General features: G+C 51.4%; 1 protein-coding gene across 1 annotated transcript in view; it reads left to right on the forward strand.

Annotated features, from left to right (window-relative positions):
• Positions 1 to 15,995, forward strand: part of gtf2ird1 (GTF2I repeat domain containing 1) — a 214,130-nt gene that overhangs the window by 155,818 nt on the left and 42,317 nt on the right. Inside the window, exons 16-20 of the mRNA XM_078226022.1 lie at positions 1,058 to 1,241; positions 2,829 to 2,884; positions 8,523 to 8,591; positions 12,333 to 12,380; positions 14,787 to 14,879. Of these exons, the coding sequence (XP_078082148.1) occupies positions 1,058 to 1,241; positions 2,829 to 2,884; positions 8,523 to 8,591; positions 12,333 to 12,380; positions 14,787 to 14,879 (450 nt within the window). The remainder of the gene's footprint in view (positions 1 to 1,057; positions 1,242 to 2,828; positions 2,885 to 8,522; positions 8,592 to 12,332; positions 12,381 to 14,786; positions 14,880 to 15,995) is intronic.

Below are 15,995 nucleotides of genomic sequence, written 5' to 3' on the forward strand. Positions count from 1 at the left end.
CCTTACAGGACCCGTTCTCCAGTGTACCAGTCTGTATAGACCTTTCAGGACCTGTTCTCCAGTGTACCAGTCTGTATATACCTTTCAGGACCTGTTCTCCAGTGTACCAGTCTGTACATACCTTTCAGGACCTGTTCTCCAGTATACCAGTCTGTATATACCTTTTAGTACCTGTTCTCCTGCGTATCAGTCTGTATAGGGCTTTGAGGACCTGTTCTCCAGTGTATCAGTCTGTCTATACCTTTCAGGGCCTGTTCTATGGTGTACATGTCTGTATATACCTTTTAGGACCTGTTCTGCAGTGTACCAGTCTGTATAGAGCTTTCAGGACCTGTTCTGCAGTGTACCAGTCTGTGTATACCTTTCCGGGCCTGTTGTGCAGTGTATCAGTCTGTGTATACCTTTCTGGACCTGTTGTGCAGTGTACCAGTCTGTGTATACCTTTCCGGGCCTGTTGTGCAGTGTATCAGTCTGTGTATACCTTTCAGGACCTGTTGTGCAGTGTACCAGTCTGTGTATACCTTTCCGGGCCTGTTGTGCAGTGTACCAGTCTGTGTATACCTTTCAGGACCTGTTGTGCAGTGTACCAGTCTGTGTATACCTTTCCGGACCTGTTGTGCAGTGTACCAGTCTGTGTATACCTTTCTGGACCTGTTGTGCAGTGTATCAGTCTGTGTATACCTTTCAGGACCTGTTGTGCAGTGTACCAGTCTGTGGATACCTTTCCGGGCCTGTTGTGCAGTGTACCAGTCTGTGTATACCTTTCAGGACCTGTTGTGCAGTGTACCAGTCTGTGTATACCTTTCTGGACCTGTTGTGCAGTGTACCAGTCTGTGTATACCTTTCTGGACCTGTTGTGCAGTGTACCAGTCTGTGTATACCTTTCTGGACCTGTTGTGCAGTGTATCAGTCTGTGTATACCTTTCCGGACCTGTTGTGCAGTGTATCAGTCTGTGTATACATTTCTCACTGTAACCTGTTCCCAGTGTTGCTACGACACCCTCACAATCACTCATTTACTGTCCTGGTGATGTGCTAACTGTCATTTCTCTTCCAGGTGAAGCAATGGGATTCTCCGATCCAGTCAAGATCCCTTATTTGAAATTCCAATCACATCCAGAAGAATTGTTTGTGGATGGTTTGCCAGAGGGAATCCCATTCCGGAGACCCAATTGCTTCGGAATTACAAAACTTCAGAAGATTTTGAAAGCAAGTGAGGGCATTCAGTTTATAATCAAACGGTAAGAATCCGCGGAAATGAGGCAAATGTCCCTAACAGGATTACTGACACTCGAGTAAGTCTTAATGCAACCAGAATTCTCCCAATCCCCCCACCCTCCTCACTCGGAACAGGGAACGCGTGAAACAAAAAAAAACAAATTTCCCGCCCCTCCTTGAAGAATCTACCCTCCTCCTCCCCAGGAGGTATCGGTACACTCCCCCCTCCCCGGGAGGTATTGGTACACTCCCCCCTCCCCGGGAGGTATTGGTACACTCCCCCTCCCCGGGAGGTATTGGTACGCTCCCCCGTCCCCGGGAGGTATTGGAAAGCTCCCGTTCCCAGGAGGTATTGGTACACTCCCACCCCCTCCCCGGGAGGTATTGGTACGCTCCCTCCTCCCGGGAGATATTGGTCTGCCACCCCTTCTCCAGAAGGTATTGGTACGTTCCCCCTTCCCCGGGAGGTATTGGTACACTCCCCTTCCCCCTCCTGGGAGGTATTGGTACGCTCCCCCCTTCCCGGGAGATATTGGTACGCTCCCCCCTGCCCGGGAGGTATTGGTATGCTACCCCCTCCCCGGGAGGTATTGGTACGCTCCCCCTCCCCGGGAGGTATTGATATGCTCCTCCTCCCCAGGAGGTATTGGTACGCTCCTCCCTCCCGGGAGGTATTGGTACGTTCCCCCCTCCCTGGGAGATATTGGTACACTCCCCTTTCCCCTCCTGGGAGGTATTGGCATGCTCCCCCCTCCCCGGGAAGTATTGGTACACTCCCCCCTCCCCGGGAGATATTGGTATGCTCCCCCCTCCCCAGGAAGTATTGGTACGCTCCCCCCTCCCCGGGAAGTATTGGTACACTCCCCCTCCCCGGGAAGTATTGGTACGCTCCCCCTCCCCAGGAGGTATTGGTACGCTCCCCCCCTCCTCTGAGATATTGGTACACTCCCCTTTCCCCTCCTGGGAGGTATTGGTATGCTCCCCGTCCCACTCCTCGGGAGGTATTGGTACACTCCCCTTTCCCCTCCTGGGAGGTATTGGTATGCTCCCGTCCCACTCCTCGGGAGGTATTGGTACACTCCCCCTGTGTGCAGTCTGCGCGTTCTCCCCGTGGGTTTCCTCCGGCTGCTCCAGTTTCCTCTCAGTCCGAAAGACATGCTGATTAGGTGCATTGGCCATGGTAAATTCTCCCTCAGTGTACCCGAACAGGCGCCAGAGTGTGGCGACTAGGGGATTTTCAGAGTAACTTCATTGCAGTGATAATGTAAATCTACTTGTGACACTAATAAATAAACTTACAAAGCTGCACACAATATTCCAGGTGTGGTCTCAACAAGACCTTGTATAACTGCAGCAAGACATCCCTGCTCCTATACTCGAATCCTCTCGCTATGAAGGCCAACATAGTGCAGAGGAAACTCAGTAACACCCCAACAAACAGCGGAAAATGGGTTCACCATGTTGCAATTTGAAGATCAATCTCTTGTTTCGGGGGTCCTTTGCAGCGGGATCTCCTCCTAATGCTTTTCCTTTATTTCGAAAAGAACGGGACACTTTTCTATTTGATGGAAGTCAAGTTCCTCATTAATTAGTTAATATTGTATTTTCAGGCCACAGCTCCTGCTCGACGGACAAGAATCGTGTAAGGATGGAAAGAACACAATCGGTAAGAAAGTAGGCTGTTCACTGTGTCACACAAGGAGTAGCACCAGATCCCACTCTGATATTTAGAGAATTTGAACTCAGATTTAAAACAAAAACAATCCTGGAAATAAAAATCTAGTATCAGCAGAAGTGACCCCGAAGCCACGGGAATCGTAAAAATCCAACAGGTTCACCACCCATCTCCTTCAGGCTGTTTGCAATGTCCCTGAATTCTGAATGTTTTAAACTTTTCATTTTGCTTCCCATCTCTTGATGTTTCTGCTTTAGTTGTGTTGACGTCACAGATTAATATCCATATTCCACCAACATGCGACAATGCACTAACTGCCTGCTTGACTGGCCGGAGACTCAGCCCTGACTCTGGGTCCAGAACTGAGCTCCTTAATGAGCCGTCACTTGCACGAAAGGGAGTTTCCTGTCTATTTGTGTTTGACATCGAGTGATGTTCAGAATTGAGGATTTTTAAATCTTGTTGCAGAAGTGCATCAGATCTGAATGCTGGATGGTGGGAGAGAAATTAGAACTGCAGAGAGATCCTAATGATTTTTTTAAAAAGTTACAGAGAGATTTGTAAGATCACACCTGTTGCGAAGCTATGTTTTTGCATTGTCTCTCAGTCCATTCACAATAGCACCTGCTACTCTCGGGTTGCCCACTGGATGGTGCTATGGGCCCTAGCGCCATATGGAGGAGCTGTTCAGTGTTGGTCCCATGGCGACTCTGAATGATATCAAACAACATGTGGCAATAAGCTTTGTGAGGGGGTATTTAGAGTAGCCGTCAACGGCTGGAACAAAGGAGAGAGACGGTGGTATTTATAGATGGAATTCCCAGAAATTGGGACCTTGACAGTTGAAGACACGGCTACCAACAGTGGAGTGATTAAAATTGAGGGGGTGGGGGGGGAGGGTGCGGAGTGGGGGGGGTGCGGAGTGGGGTGGGGAGGGAGGGTGCGGAGTGGGGGGGGGAGGAGGGTGCGGAGTGGGGGGGAGGGAGGGTGCGGAGTGGGGGGGGTGCGGAGTGGGGGGGGAGGGAGGGTGCGGAGTGGGGGGGGGAGGGAGGGTGCGGAGTGGGGGGGGGAGGAGGGTGCGGAGTGGGGGGGAGGGAGGGTGCGGAGTGGGGGGGGTGCGGAGTGGGGGGGGAGGAGGGTGCGGAGTGGGGGGGAGGGGGTGCGCGGAGTGGGGGGGTGCGCGGAGTGGGGGGGTGCGCGGAGTGGGGGGGTGCGCGGAGTGGGGGGTGCGCGGAGTGGGGGGGTGCGCGGAGTGGGGGGGTGCGCGGAGTGGGGGGTGCGCGGAGTGGGGGGGTGCGCGGAGTGGGGGGGTGCGCGGAGTGGGGGGGTGCGCGGAGTGGGGGGGTGCGCGGAGTGGGGGGGTGCGCGGAGTGGGGGGGTGCGCGGAGTGGGGGGGTGCGCGGAGTGGGGGGGTGCGCGGAGTGGGGGGGTGCGCGGAGTGGGGGGGTGCGCGGAGTGGGGGGGTGCGCGGAGTGGGGGGGTGCGCGGAGTGGGGGGGTGCGCGGAGTGGGGGGGTGCGCGGAGTGGGGGGGTGCGCGGAGTGGGGGGGTGCGCGGAGTGGGGGGGTGCGCGGAGTGGGGGGGTGCGCGGAGTGGGGGGGTGCGCGGAGTGGGGGGGTGCGCGGAGTGGGGGGGTGCGCGGAGTGGGGGGGTGCGCGGAGTGGGGGGGTGCGCGGAGTGGGGGGGTGCGCGGAGTGGGGGGGTGCGCGGAGTGGGGGGGTGCGCGGAGTGGGGGGGTGCGCGGAGTGGGGGGGTGCGCGGAGTGGGGGGGTGCGCGGAGTGGGGGGGTGCGCGGAGTGGGGGGGTGCGCGGAGTGGGGGGGTGCGCGGAGTGGGGGGGTGCGCGGAGTGGGGGGGTGCGCGGAGTGGGGGGGTGCGCGGAGTGGGGGGGTGCGCGGAGTGGGGGGGTGCGCGGAGTGGGGGGGTGCGCGGAGTGGGGGGGTGCGCGGAGTGGGGGGGTGCGCGGAGTGGGGGGTGCGCGGAGTGGGGGGGTGCGCGGAGTGGGGGGGGTGCGGAGTGGGGGGGGGTGCGGAGTGGGGGGGGGTGCGGAGTGGGGGAGGGTGCGGAGTGGGGGAGGGTGCGGAGTGGGGGAGGGTGCGGAGTGGGGGGGGTGCGGAGTGGGGGGGTGCGCGGAGTGGGGGGGTGCGCGGAGTGGGGGGGTGCGCGGAGTGGGGGGGGAGGGTGCAGAGTGGGGGGGGGAGAGTGCGGGGTGGGAGGGTGCGGAGTGGGGGGTGCGCGGAGTGGGGGGGTGCGCGGAGTGGGGGGTGCGCGGAGTGGGGGGGTGCGCGGAGTGGGGGAGGGTGCGCGGAGTGGGGGGGTGCGCGGAGTGGGGGGGTGCGCGGAGTGGGGGGGTGCGCGGAGTGGGGGGGTGCGCGGAGTGGGGGGGTGCGCGGAGTGGGGGGGTGCGCGGAGTGGGGGGGTGCGCGGAGTGGGGGGGTGCGCGGAGTGGGGGGGTGCGCGGAGTGGGGAGGTGCGCGGAGTGGGGGGGTGCGCGGAGTGGGGGGGTGCGCGGAGTGGGGGGGTGCGCGGAGTGGGGGGGTGCGCGGAGTGGGGGGGTGCGCGGAGTGGGGGGGTGCGCGGAGTGGGGGGGGGAGGGTGCAGAGTGGGGGGGGGAGAGTGCGGGGTGGGAGGGTGCGGAGTGGGGGGGGTGCGGAGTGGGGGGGGTGCGGAGTGGGGGGGGTGCGGAGTGGGGGGGGTGCGGAGTGGGGGGGGTGCGGAGTGGGGGGGGTGCGCGGAGTGGGGGGGGTGCGGAGTGGGGGGGGGTGCGGAGTGGGGGGGGTGCGGAGTGGGGGAGGGTGCGGAGTGGGGGAGGGTGCGGAGTGGGGGAGGGTGCGGAGTGGGGGGGGTGCGGAGTGGGGGGGGTGCGGAGTGGGGGGGTGTGGGGGGAGGAGGGTGCGGAGTGGGGGGGGAGGAGGGTGCGGAGTGGGGGGGGGAGGAGGGTGCGGAGTGGGGGGGGAGGAGGGTGCGAAGTGGGGGGGAGGAGGGTGCGAAGTGGGGGGGAGGAGGGTGCGGAGTGGGGGGGGTGCGGAGTGGGGGGGAGGGTGCGAAGTGGGGGGGGAGGGTGCGGAGTGGGGGGGGAGGGTGCGGAGTGGGGGGGGAGGGTGCGGAGTGGGGGGGAGGGTGCGGAGTGGGGGGGAAGGGTGCGGAGTGGGGGGGAGGGTGCGGAGTGGGGGGGAGGGTGCGGAGTGGGGGAGTGAGAGGTGGGGAGGGTTGGGCGGGGTTAATGGCATGGCGGAGGTGGGGTTGGGAAAGTGGGTGGGAGAGTGGTTTCTAAACAGGTTTTCAAGTGGATGTATTGCTGGTCCGGGAAGCAAAGTAGATCAGCAAGGAGTCTTCAGTCAACGGGACTTGGTGCCAGTCCAGATGTGGGCAGCAGAGGTTTAGATGAGATGAGGTTTGTGAGGAGTAGATGCTGGGAGATTGGCCAGGAGAGGATTTGAACAGTGAGGGCGGAGAGTGTCAGGGAATGAGCTGAGTCTCATTGGGGTGTCTCTTGATGCTGTGGCGATGGAGATAGGGCCCTATCTCCAATGGGGGGCATTTTCTGCTCACGTCCGCCTGAGACTGGAAATTCCGCCCATCTGATTTTCCATACCGCCCCTGACGATTCCCATGGTGGGCGGGAGCAGAACATTTACCCCAACTTCAGCCTTCCCAGTATTTAATTGGAGAAGCCTCTCGCTGATCCCAGCTCCGGGTATGGGATAAACAGGCTTATAGTTTGGTGAGAGTGGGGAGGTGTTGAGGCAGAGCTGGGGGAATCACAAACCCACATGTGGAAACCAGACTCTTTCTGATCACTGTGGAGTTTTAGATGGAGATTGAAATCTGAGGGGGACAAAGTTGGATCCGGGGGAACCACCACAGATAAAGATGCAGGAATATGGAGAGAAAGCTGTTGGTGATTCTCTGGCTGTGATTCGAGAGGTATATCGGGAATCAGGCGAGTGTAATCTCAGAAGCTGGAGCATGCTGGTGAGACATTGTTCAAGTCTATGCCCCTTGGACTCCAGTGATCAAAGCTGAGGTTGTTGGTAGGGGCGGGTGGCCAAGACAGGAGAGGAATGGCTTTACTGGGGACCTGGGCACCAGAAGGAAGAGGTGAGGCTGTGACCAACAGTGGCCATGGCGAATCGAGGCCATAGCTTGGAGAATTGGCATTTTGAGAGGAAATTGGGAGAGTTTGTCTCCATGAGCAGATACAGAAGGAAGTTGGATTAAGAGGGAGGAGGAGGAATCCGGTGGAGAGCTCTTACAAGGAAGGGATCAGGGATTTATCTGTGATTTTGACACAATGAGAGTAATAACAGTGTTTGAGATGTTTAAAGTTTATTTATTAGTGTCACAAGTAAGCTCACATTAACACTGCAATGAAGTTACTGTGAAAATCCCCTAGTTGCCACACTCCGGCGCCTGTTCGGGTACACTGAGGGAGAATTTAGCATGGCCAATGCACCTAACCAGCATGTCTTTCGCACTGTGGGAGGAAACCCACGCAGACACGGGGAGAAGGCGCAGACTCCGCACAGACAGTGACCCAAACCGGGAATTGAACCCGGGTCCCCGGCGCTGTGAGGCAGCAGTGCTAACCACTGTGTCACCGTGCCAATGACAGATAAAGGTGAGATGCTGAAAGGGGTGTCAGGAGGCAGAGAAGTAAGGGGCAGAAGAGGGCGCGACCTGTTGATTGAGCCACACTGCTCCCACAATGGTCTTTATGGGAGGGGGGGTGGGGAGGTGCTGTAGGGCGTGGGTGGAACGTAGTGCCAGGTGGAGAGGCTTTAGGGGAAATATCTCATTGCCATTCTGCCAGATTTCTTTCTAGATCACAATGTCGATGCAGTCACCCACTAAGATAATAGCACGAGCCTTTCTCACAGCTGAACGGATCATCAGGGAGAGGGGTGATGATGGGCCGATCCACTGGAAGACACCCCGGGGTTAGTGCTGGGGAGCTGGGTGGAATGGGAAAAGTTGGGAATGTGGATGAGGGAGCAGGATGGGAGAGTTGGAGTTTCTGCCGGTGAGGAGGTGTTTGATGGGCCCTTCAGAAAGTGCCAAGCTGGGCACAAAGGGAGGATGTAGGCTTGGTAATGAGGGAGCTGAGGTGGCAATAGGAGAGTAGGAAGACCAAGGGGTACAGATGGGTGAGGTAGGGATTTGGGAGGACAGAATACCCGAGAGTGAAGAAGGTGCAATGAGGAACTGTTATGAACAATGTATACTTAACATTTTACTTTAATATGAATATAAAACATTTGTGTAACAAGAAAGGTAAAATGGTTTCAGTCTGATTTAATTTTTTTGGTTGTGAGGCTGAGTGCTTGGGAGTGGGCATTAAAAAAGATTGTTTATTTTCTCATTTTCTCTGAACATTTCTCTTTAGCAGATATTCAAATATTGAGGTTGGGGAGAAGGCTGTTTGTCTGACAGTCCAGCATTGGGTGATGGGTCTTTTTGCTTTCCAATTGGTGTAGGAAGGCAGTGCGTCACAAGGGTGGACATGTTGGCCGACTAATGGCTGGTGGCTGGGGCCAGCCATGTGATGGAACCTTTAGGAATATATTTAATTGGGAATGGGAAATGATGGTTGAAGACATTAGAATTTACCCATCATTGTGCTTATTCTAGCAGCAACACAAGAAAACCATGACTGTCTGAAAGATGAAGCAACACCGCTGAAGGTGCAGATCCAAACAGGTTAGTGCAATGCAGTTCCTCGTTGGACATGAAGAATAACCCTCTTCCCAAGTAGCCACCTATTTTGGAATTATCTAGAAACATAGGAACAGGAGTAAGCAATTTAGTCCTTTGAAGCTATCCCACCATCCAATGAGATGGTGACAATCTATCAGCAAACCTTGGTTTTAATATTAACAATCAATCTAGCATCAATTACCCTTTTTCACACACAAATGTTTCCTAATCTCACTTCTGAAAGATCTGCCCCTATTTTTTAGACTATGCTCCCTAATCCTAGACCTTCGAACCAGCAGAGGTGTTTTCTCCCCATCGAGTCTATCAGTTCCCGTAATGTTATGGACATTTTGATCAAACCTCTCTCTTGTCCTTCTAATCTCCAGGGGATACAAACCTAATTTGTGTGATCTCCCCCTTGTAATTTAATCCTTGGAGGCCAGGAATTGTTCTAGTATATCTATGTTGTACTCCCTCAAAAACATTTCCATCCTTCCTAATATATAGGACCCAGAATTGCTCTCAATACACTAGGTGTGGTCGAACCAGGGCCTTGGACAGTTGAAGAATGATCTCTACTCCCTCGTGTTCAAGTCCTCTAAATAGAAAAGCCAGCCTTTCAATTGGCCTTCTTGATTGGATTCTGTGGCTGTTTAGGACTTCCTTGATTGGATTCTAGCCAATGCGTTTTGAACTATCCATTCTACATCGTCCAGAAACCATCAGAAAACCTCAGTTCAGATTTCAGCGTGTATTCTCTTCAACTTAACATTTTTCTATATCGAAACAAACAGGACCCACTACTTGATTTGATTTGATTTGATAGAATCCCTACAGTGCAGAAGGAGGCCATTTGGCCCATCGAGACCCAATCCCAACCAGACCCTATTCCCTTAACCTCACATATTTACCCCGTTAATCCCCTGACACCAGGGTCAATTTAGCATGGCCAATCAACCCAACTCACACATCTTTGGACTGTGGGAGAACCGGAGCACCTGGAGGAAACCCACGCGGACACGGGGAGAATGCAAACTCCGCACAGACAGTGACCCGAGGCCAGAAATGAACCCGGGTCCCTGTTGCTGTGAGGCAGCAGTGCTAACCACTGTGCCACCCTGATTTATTATTGTCACATGTATTGGTATACAGTGAAAAGTATTGTTTCTTGCGCGTTATACAGACAAAGCATACCGTACGTAGAGAAGGAAAGGAGAGAGTGCAGAATGTAGTGTTACAGTCATAGCTAGGGTGTACAGAAAGATCAACTTAATGTGAGGTAAGTCCATTCAAAAGTATGATGGCAGCAGGGAAGAAGCTGTTCTTGAGTCGGTTGGTACGTGTCCTCAGACTTTTATATCTTCTTTCTGATGGAAGAAGGTGGAAGAGAGAATGTCTGGGGTGCGTGGGGTCCTTAATTATGCTGGCTGCTTTTCCGAGGCAGCGGGAAGTGTAGACAGTGTCAATGGGTGGAAGGCTGGTTTGAGTGATGGACTGGGCTTCGTTCATGACCTTTTGTAGTTTCTTGTGGTCTTGGACAGAGCAGGAACTGTACCAAGCTGTGATATAAGCAGATAAAATGCTTTCTATGGTGCATCTGTAAAAGTTGATGAGAGTCATAGCGAACATGCCAAATTTCTTTAGTCTTCTGAGAAAGTAGAGGTATTGGTGATCTGGACACCTAAAAACTTGAAGGTCTCGACCCTTTCTACTTCGTCCCCATTGATGTAGACAGGGGCATGTTCTCTTCTATGCTTCCTGAAGTCGATGACAATCTCCTCCATTTTGTTGACATTGAGGGAGAGATTATTGTCATCGCACCAGTTCACCAGATTCTCTATCTCATTCCTGTACTCTGTCTCGTCATTGTTTGAGATCCGACCCATTACGGTGCTGTCGTCAGCAAACTTGAAAATCGAATTGGAGGGGAATTTGGCCACACAGTCACAGGTGTATAAGGAGTATAGTAGGGTGCTGAGAACACAGCCTTGTGGGGCACCGGTGTTGAGGATGATCGTGGAGGAGGTGTTGTTGCCTCTCCTTACTGATTGCGGCCTGTGGGTTAGGAGGTTCAGGATCCAGTCACAGAGGGAGGAGCCGAGTCCCAGGCCACGGAATTTGGCGATGAGACTTGCTTCCTGACAGTCCCTCATTCCCATCGTCCGTTATTTTAGGAGTGAACTATTTATATCTAACCACAGCCAAAAACATCCGCACCTTTTAGGCCAATTAAATGGAGCTGCCAAATATTTATGTGTTTATGTAGAGCCAATTTGTTGTAATTGAAATCTCCTCTTGCTCCTCAAGTCAGCTGCATTGAGCAAAGTGCCCATTCCTGCAGGAAGTCTGGTGGACACAGTTGTGGAGATGAGCTGAAATTCACTAACGTACAATTAACAAGAGGCTACCAGATCACTCTCCTCCTTCAAAGATTCAGTGGGCAAAACAGCTTCAGGAACAGCAAATAGCCTGAACTGCTTCATGAAAAGGAACAGACATAACAAATATTGAAATATCTTTTGAAATTATTTTTGTACAGAAGGTAAAAGTAAACACGTTGGGGGTGATCGTACCGGCTCATCCACCAGTCAATTGGTGTGGCGAGCCAGTAAGATTGTGAGAGAGGTGACAAATTAGCTTCACGCCTGATTTCTTGCCTCTCGCGATGCTACCGGCCCTGTGAAGCCAGCATGATTGGCCTCGCTCCCGAGAAGGGCAAAACCAAAACCAAGGCTGATTATAATATTGATCAGCTGATTTGAATATCATTAGTGAGCCCTGGACGCAATCATCCAGGCTCACTTGTCTTAACGGCCTAGTTGGTGAAGGTCCTCAAAGGCGAAGATCACATATGATCTCCCACAATGGGAACCTGATGTGATAGCCTCGCCGGTGGGACCGGAGGCCATTGAATTCCCCCAGGTAGTCAGGGCAGGGCAGGCAGTGCCAACTTGGCACCCTGGCAATGTCCACTGAGCACCACCACCAGGGGCCAGGGCCTAAGGGGGTTGGGGCCATGATGGGTGATATATTGGGGGTGGGGGTGGGAGTGACAGATCTTCTGTGTTCTATGCTGTACACAGAACAAGATCGACGAATGCACAATGGCGCCATCTAACTGTCAATAGCCAGCTTTCCAGCGAGAATAGACTCCATCCACTCCCCCTAAAGGCGTGAATCACACTTTGCCTCTTTTTTTTGCCATTAAGTGGCATAAGATCGTGTATGAGAGTTCGCCAAAAAATGGGTACTATTCTCTCCTGTTTTCACGCTCGTTTGGCATTTAGAATTCTTTTGGTAAGAGGAAACTGCTATTATGATCCTATTCAGGAACATTAATGTTTAAAGGCAAATCTGAACACACCATGATTAACTGACAGAATTACGCCACAAGATTTTGCTTTTTATATAAAACCAAACCTTACGGTATATAAAAAGAATTAAGCAAAGCTGGCACTCTTAACAACTCTATCGTTTATAAAGTCTTGTGCTATCAACTCTCAGTTCTACTTGTTACTCCCGCCTCCCCACCCAACCACAACCCTGAAAAGTTCCCTTACCTTACAGAATCTTAAAGACTTGTTTATTGATTTCGTGATCAGCCCAAAGGCTATGCCACAGCACCTGAAATTCACTTTAATTCTTCTCAGTATTTCAGCTGTTCTGAAGTACAAGATAGTACAAGATTCATGGGGATTTTTCAATTAGTGTTTGGCTAAGTGATGCTCCAATTTTTCCTTATAGATCTCAAGACTGTGGACTCCTCAGATCATTGTCCTGCTGCTGACAGAGGTACAACTGCCTTTTCACAGCCTTCCAAACTAATTCTGCTGATTGCTCTCTACCACAAGGCTCTGTGAGGACCATTGTAGATTCCTCCTCGAGCTTCAAGCTAGGCAAATCTTCCAGCTTCTTTCCTCTTCAAAAATTCCAAACTGAGTTTGAGCCCCCACTCAGTGAACCATAATGTTAATATTTTTTCTGCTTAAGGGCAGACCTGACAATCATCTCCTTTGGCTCTTCCAACTCAATGAGTTGCAGCCTGCATGAGACCAAACCTGTTACTGCCTCTAGACAGCTCTCTGTTCCCAAACTGAACACTGAAAAATGAAAGAAAGGTGCATTCTAACTATAGTTTAAGTTTTTAAAGTTTATTTATTAATATCACAAGTAGTTTTACATTAACACTGCAATGAAGTTACTGTCAAAATCCACTAGTCACCACACTCCGGTGCCTGTTCGGGTATACTGAGGGAGAATTTAGCATGGCCAATGTACCTAATCAGCACCTCTTTTGGACTATGGGAGGAAACCGGAGCACCCGGAGGAAACCCATGCAAACATGGGGAGAACATGCAAACTCCGAACAGATAGTCACATATGGCTGGGATTGAACCTGGGTCCCTGGTGCTGTGAGGCAGCAGTGCTAGCCACTGTGCCACCCTCCACAGCTCAGCTCCATGGCAAGCTTTGGGATGTTCAAGCAGAAATGCAAACAAATTTGTTTTACCTTCACAACTCTTTGAATCTGCAACCCACTAGAATAATTTATATTTGAGTGGAGTCCTACAACCCACTTTCCCCAAAGTGCTAGCTTTTAGCTTCTTTTACAGAGATAACGATGGGCATTTTTATCAAGAGGTACAGAAATAGGTCATCTATTGCACTTCTAACTCTGATCTTGAAGATAAACAGATGTTAGCTTTTAACTGTAATTAACTCTTTGAAGCTTATTTGAATTTCATTCACTTAAGACACATAACAGTTTATTCACCAGATGTTTTCTTTATCTTACATTTAACAATTCAATTCTTAAAATTAAAATTTATGTTCTTAAACGTAAATTGCGAAATAGACATTCACAACACTACTAAAAGATGTACAAAATAATATAGCTTGTAAAGCACTTGAGGATCTTTTGATTGACAGCTGATATTTGTTCTATGAGTCAACCTAGTAAAAGACTCCACATTATTCTCAGTGGTGTCTGTGCAATCCAGGCAATCGTATATAATTTGCTTTTTGCTATTTCACCTCCACGTCTTGAAGACCAGCTCCTGTGACCCAGCTCCCAGCGGTTACTCTGCTAAAAGCAGTCGAACAATCATCGTTGCAGAGTCCATTAGTCAGCTACTGAGACAAAGAGATTGACTGACTGCATCATAATAGGACCCCTAAGCCAAAGAATGTACAGAAAGAAACAAGTCATACCGACCAACTGGTCTGTGCTGGGGGATACATTCCCCTTGATCTAACTTCATCAGCATATCTTTCTGTCTTTTTTTCCCCCTTGTCCACAGATCTCTGAATGTGGGAGGACAGGTGGTTAAGAAGGCAAATGGAATACTTTCTTTTTGTTAGCTGAGGCATAGAATAGAAGAGGTTATGCTGGATCTATATAAAACATTAGTTAGTCCACAACTGGAATACTGGGTGCGGTTCTGGTCATCTCACTACAGACAGGATGTCATTGCAGTAGAGAGGGTTTAGAAGAGATTTATGATAATGTTGCCAGGACTGGAAAACTACAGCACTGAGGAAAGAGTGGAGAGGCGGGGGTTGTTCTCCTTGGAACAGAGGCTGCTGAGGGGACATAGGTTGTGTACAAGGTTGTGAGGGGTCTGGACAGAATAGATGGGAAGGGTCTATTTCCCTTAGCAGAGAGGTCAGTGACTAGGGGGCATAGATTAAAAGTGATGTGGGGAGATGGGAAAAGTGCATGGGCATGATGGAGTTTTTGGCTACCTTTTGTGGTGTACCGATTTCGTAATTCAATATACGTGTCTGGCTTCCCCTTAAACACATCATTAAAGCCTACGTAAGAGAAAGATCTGTGTGGAGTCTGCACGTTCTCACCATGTCTGCGTGGTTTTCCTCCGGGTGCTCCGGTTTCCTCCCACAGTCCAAAGATGTGCGGGTAGATGTGTGGGTTAGGTGGATTGGCCATGCTAAATTGCCCCTTACTGTCAGGGGGACCGGCTGGGGTAAATGCATGGGGTTACGGGGATAGAGCCTGGGTGGGATTGTGTTCTATGCAGACTCAATGGGCCAAATGGCTTCCTGCACTCTAGGATTCTATGATGGGGAAAGAATGAAGAAAGAGTTTGTTGGGGGGAGACGAGATGGAGACTTAATAATTCACCAGTGACACAATCTTATCTTTAATCTAACGAGAGTTTTCCCTTTTATATTTGCCAGAAACACCGGATAAAACGCCAGTGAAGCACCTGACAAATTCAGATGGAAATAAATCAAACAATTCCCTCAACATCATTGAAGTGACAATCCCAGGTAAGCAAGAGCTATCCATATTTGGAGGTTACCTGTTCCAGCCACTCTGTGAGAGTGAATGAAGGACTGAGGTTCCCCCCATTTCCCTCTCTCTCTCTGGACAGATATGGCTGCTATTCAACAGAAACCAGGGCCAGGCTTTTCTATCGGAAAGGAAACTATTCACAGATTTGTTAAAAACATCAATAGCATATTTGGCGTGGAACCACCTTAAGTTTAATTAAAGACAGATCCTTGAGATTTAGCAGAGTTTTCAATGGAATACTGGATAATGGAATAGCTGGCGTTCCCACTGAGTTCCCGTTGGGACAGTGCACACAAGTGTGAGATCTCGCACATCCCCCACTAGAGTTGGGGAGTTGGTAGGTTTACTGATGGTTGTCTGGGACATGTGTCAATTGAGTTTGGTACAGGTTCACACCAGTCGATCAGTCTCATGTCCATAACTCAAAACTGTGTGCCATTTCAGCACAGGGACATTTAATTTCATTTTTGGCCAAAGTGGCATTTTCCCCAGGCTTGAGAGGAATCCACTGATGCTCCAATGGGCTGCGGAAATAGTGTTTGGTCCAAAAATGTCTGGAGAGTACTCCACTACAGATATTAATGATTTAGACAAGGGAACTAAATGTAATACGTCCACATTTGTAGATGACACAAAGCTGGGTGGGAAGATGAACCATGAGGAACGTGCAGAGATGTTTCACTGAGATTTGGACAAGTGAGTGGGTAAATGGATGGCAGATGCAGTATAATGTGGATAAAAGTGAGGTTATCCACTTTGGTAGCAAAAGCAGGAAGGCAGATTATTATATGAATGGCTATAGATTGAGAGAGGGGAATGTGCAATGAGACCTGGGTGTCCTCATACACCAATCACTGAAGATGAGCATGCAGGTGAAGCAGGCAGTAAAAAAGGCAAATGGTATGTTGGCCTTCATAGTGAGAGGATTCGAGTACAGGAGTAGGGATGTCTTGCTGCAATTATACAGGGCCTTGGTGAGGCCATATCTGGAATATTGTGTGCGGTTTTGGTCTCCTTATCTGAGGAAGGATGTTCTTGCTATGGAGGGAGTGCAGTGAAGGTTTACCAGGCTGATTCTTGGGGTGACGGCA

The sequence above is a fragment of the Mustelus asterias genome, chromosome 12 (genome assembly GCF_964213995.1).
Source record: "Mustelus asterias chromosome 12, sMusAst1.hap1.1, whole genome shotgun sequence".
NCBI lineage: Eukaryota > Metazoa > Chordata > Chondrichthyes > Carcharhiniformes > Triakidae > Mustelus > Mustelus asterias.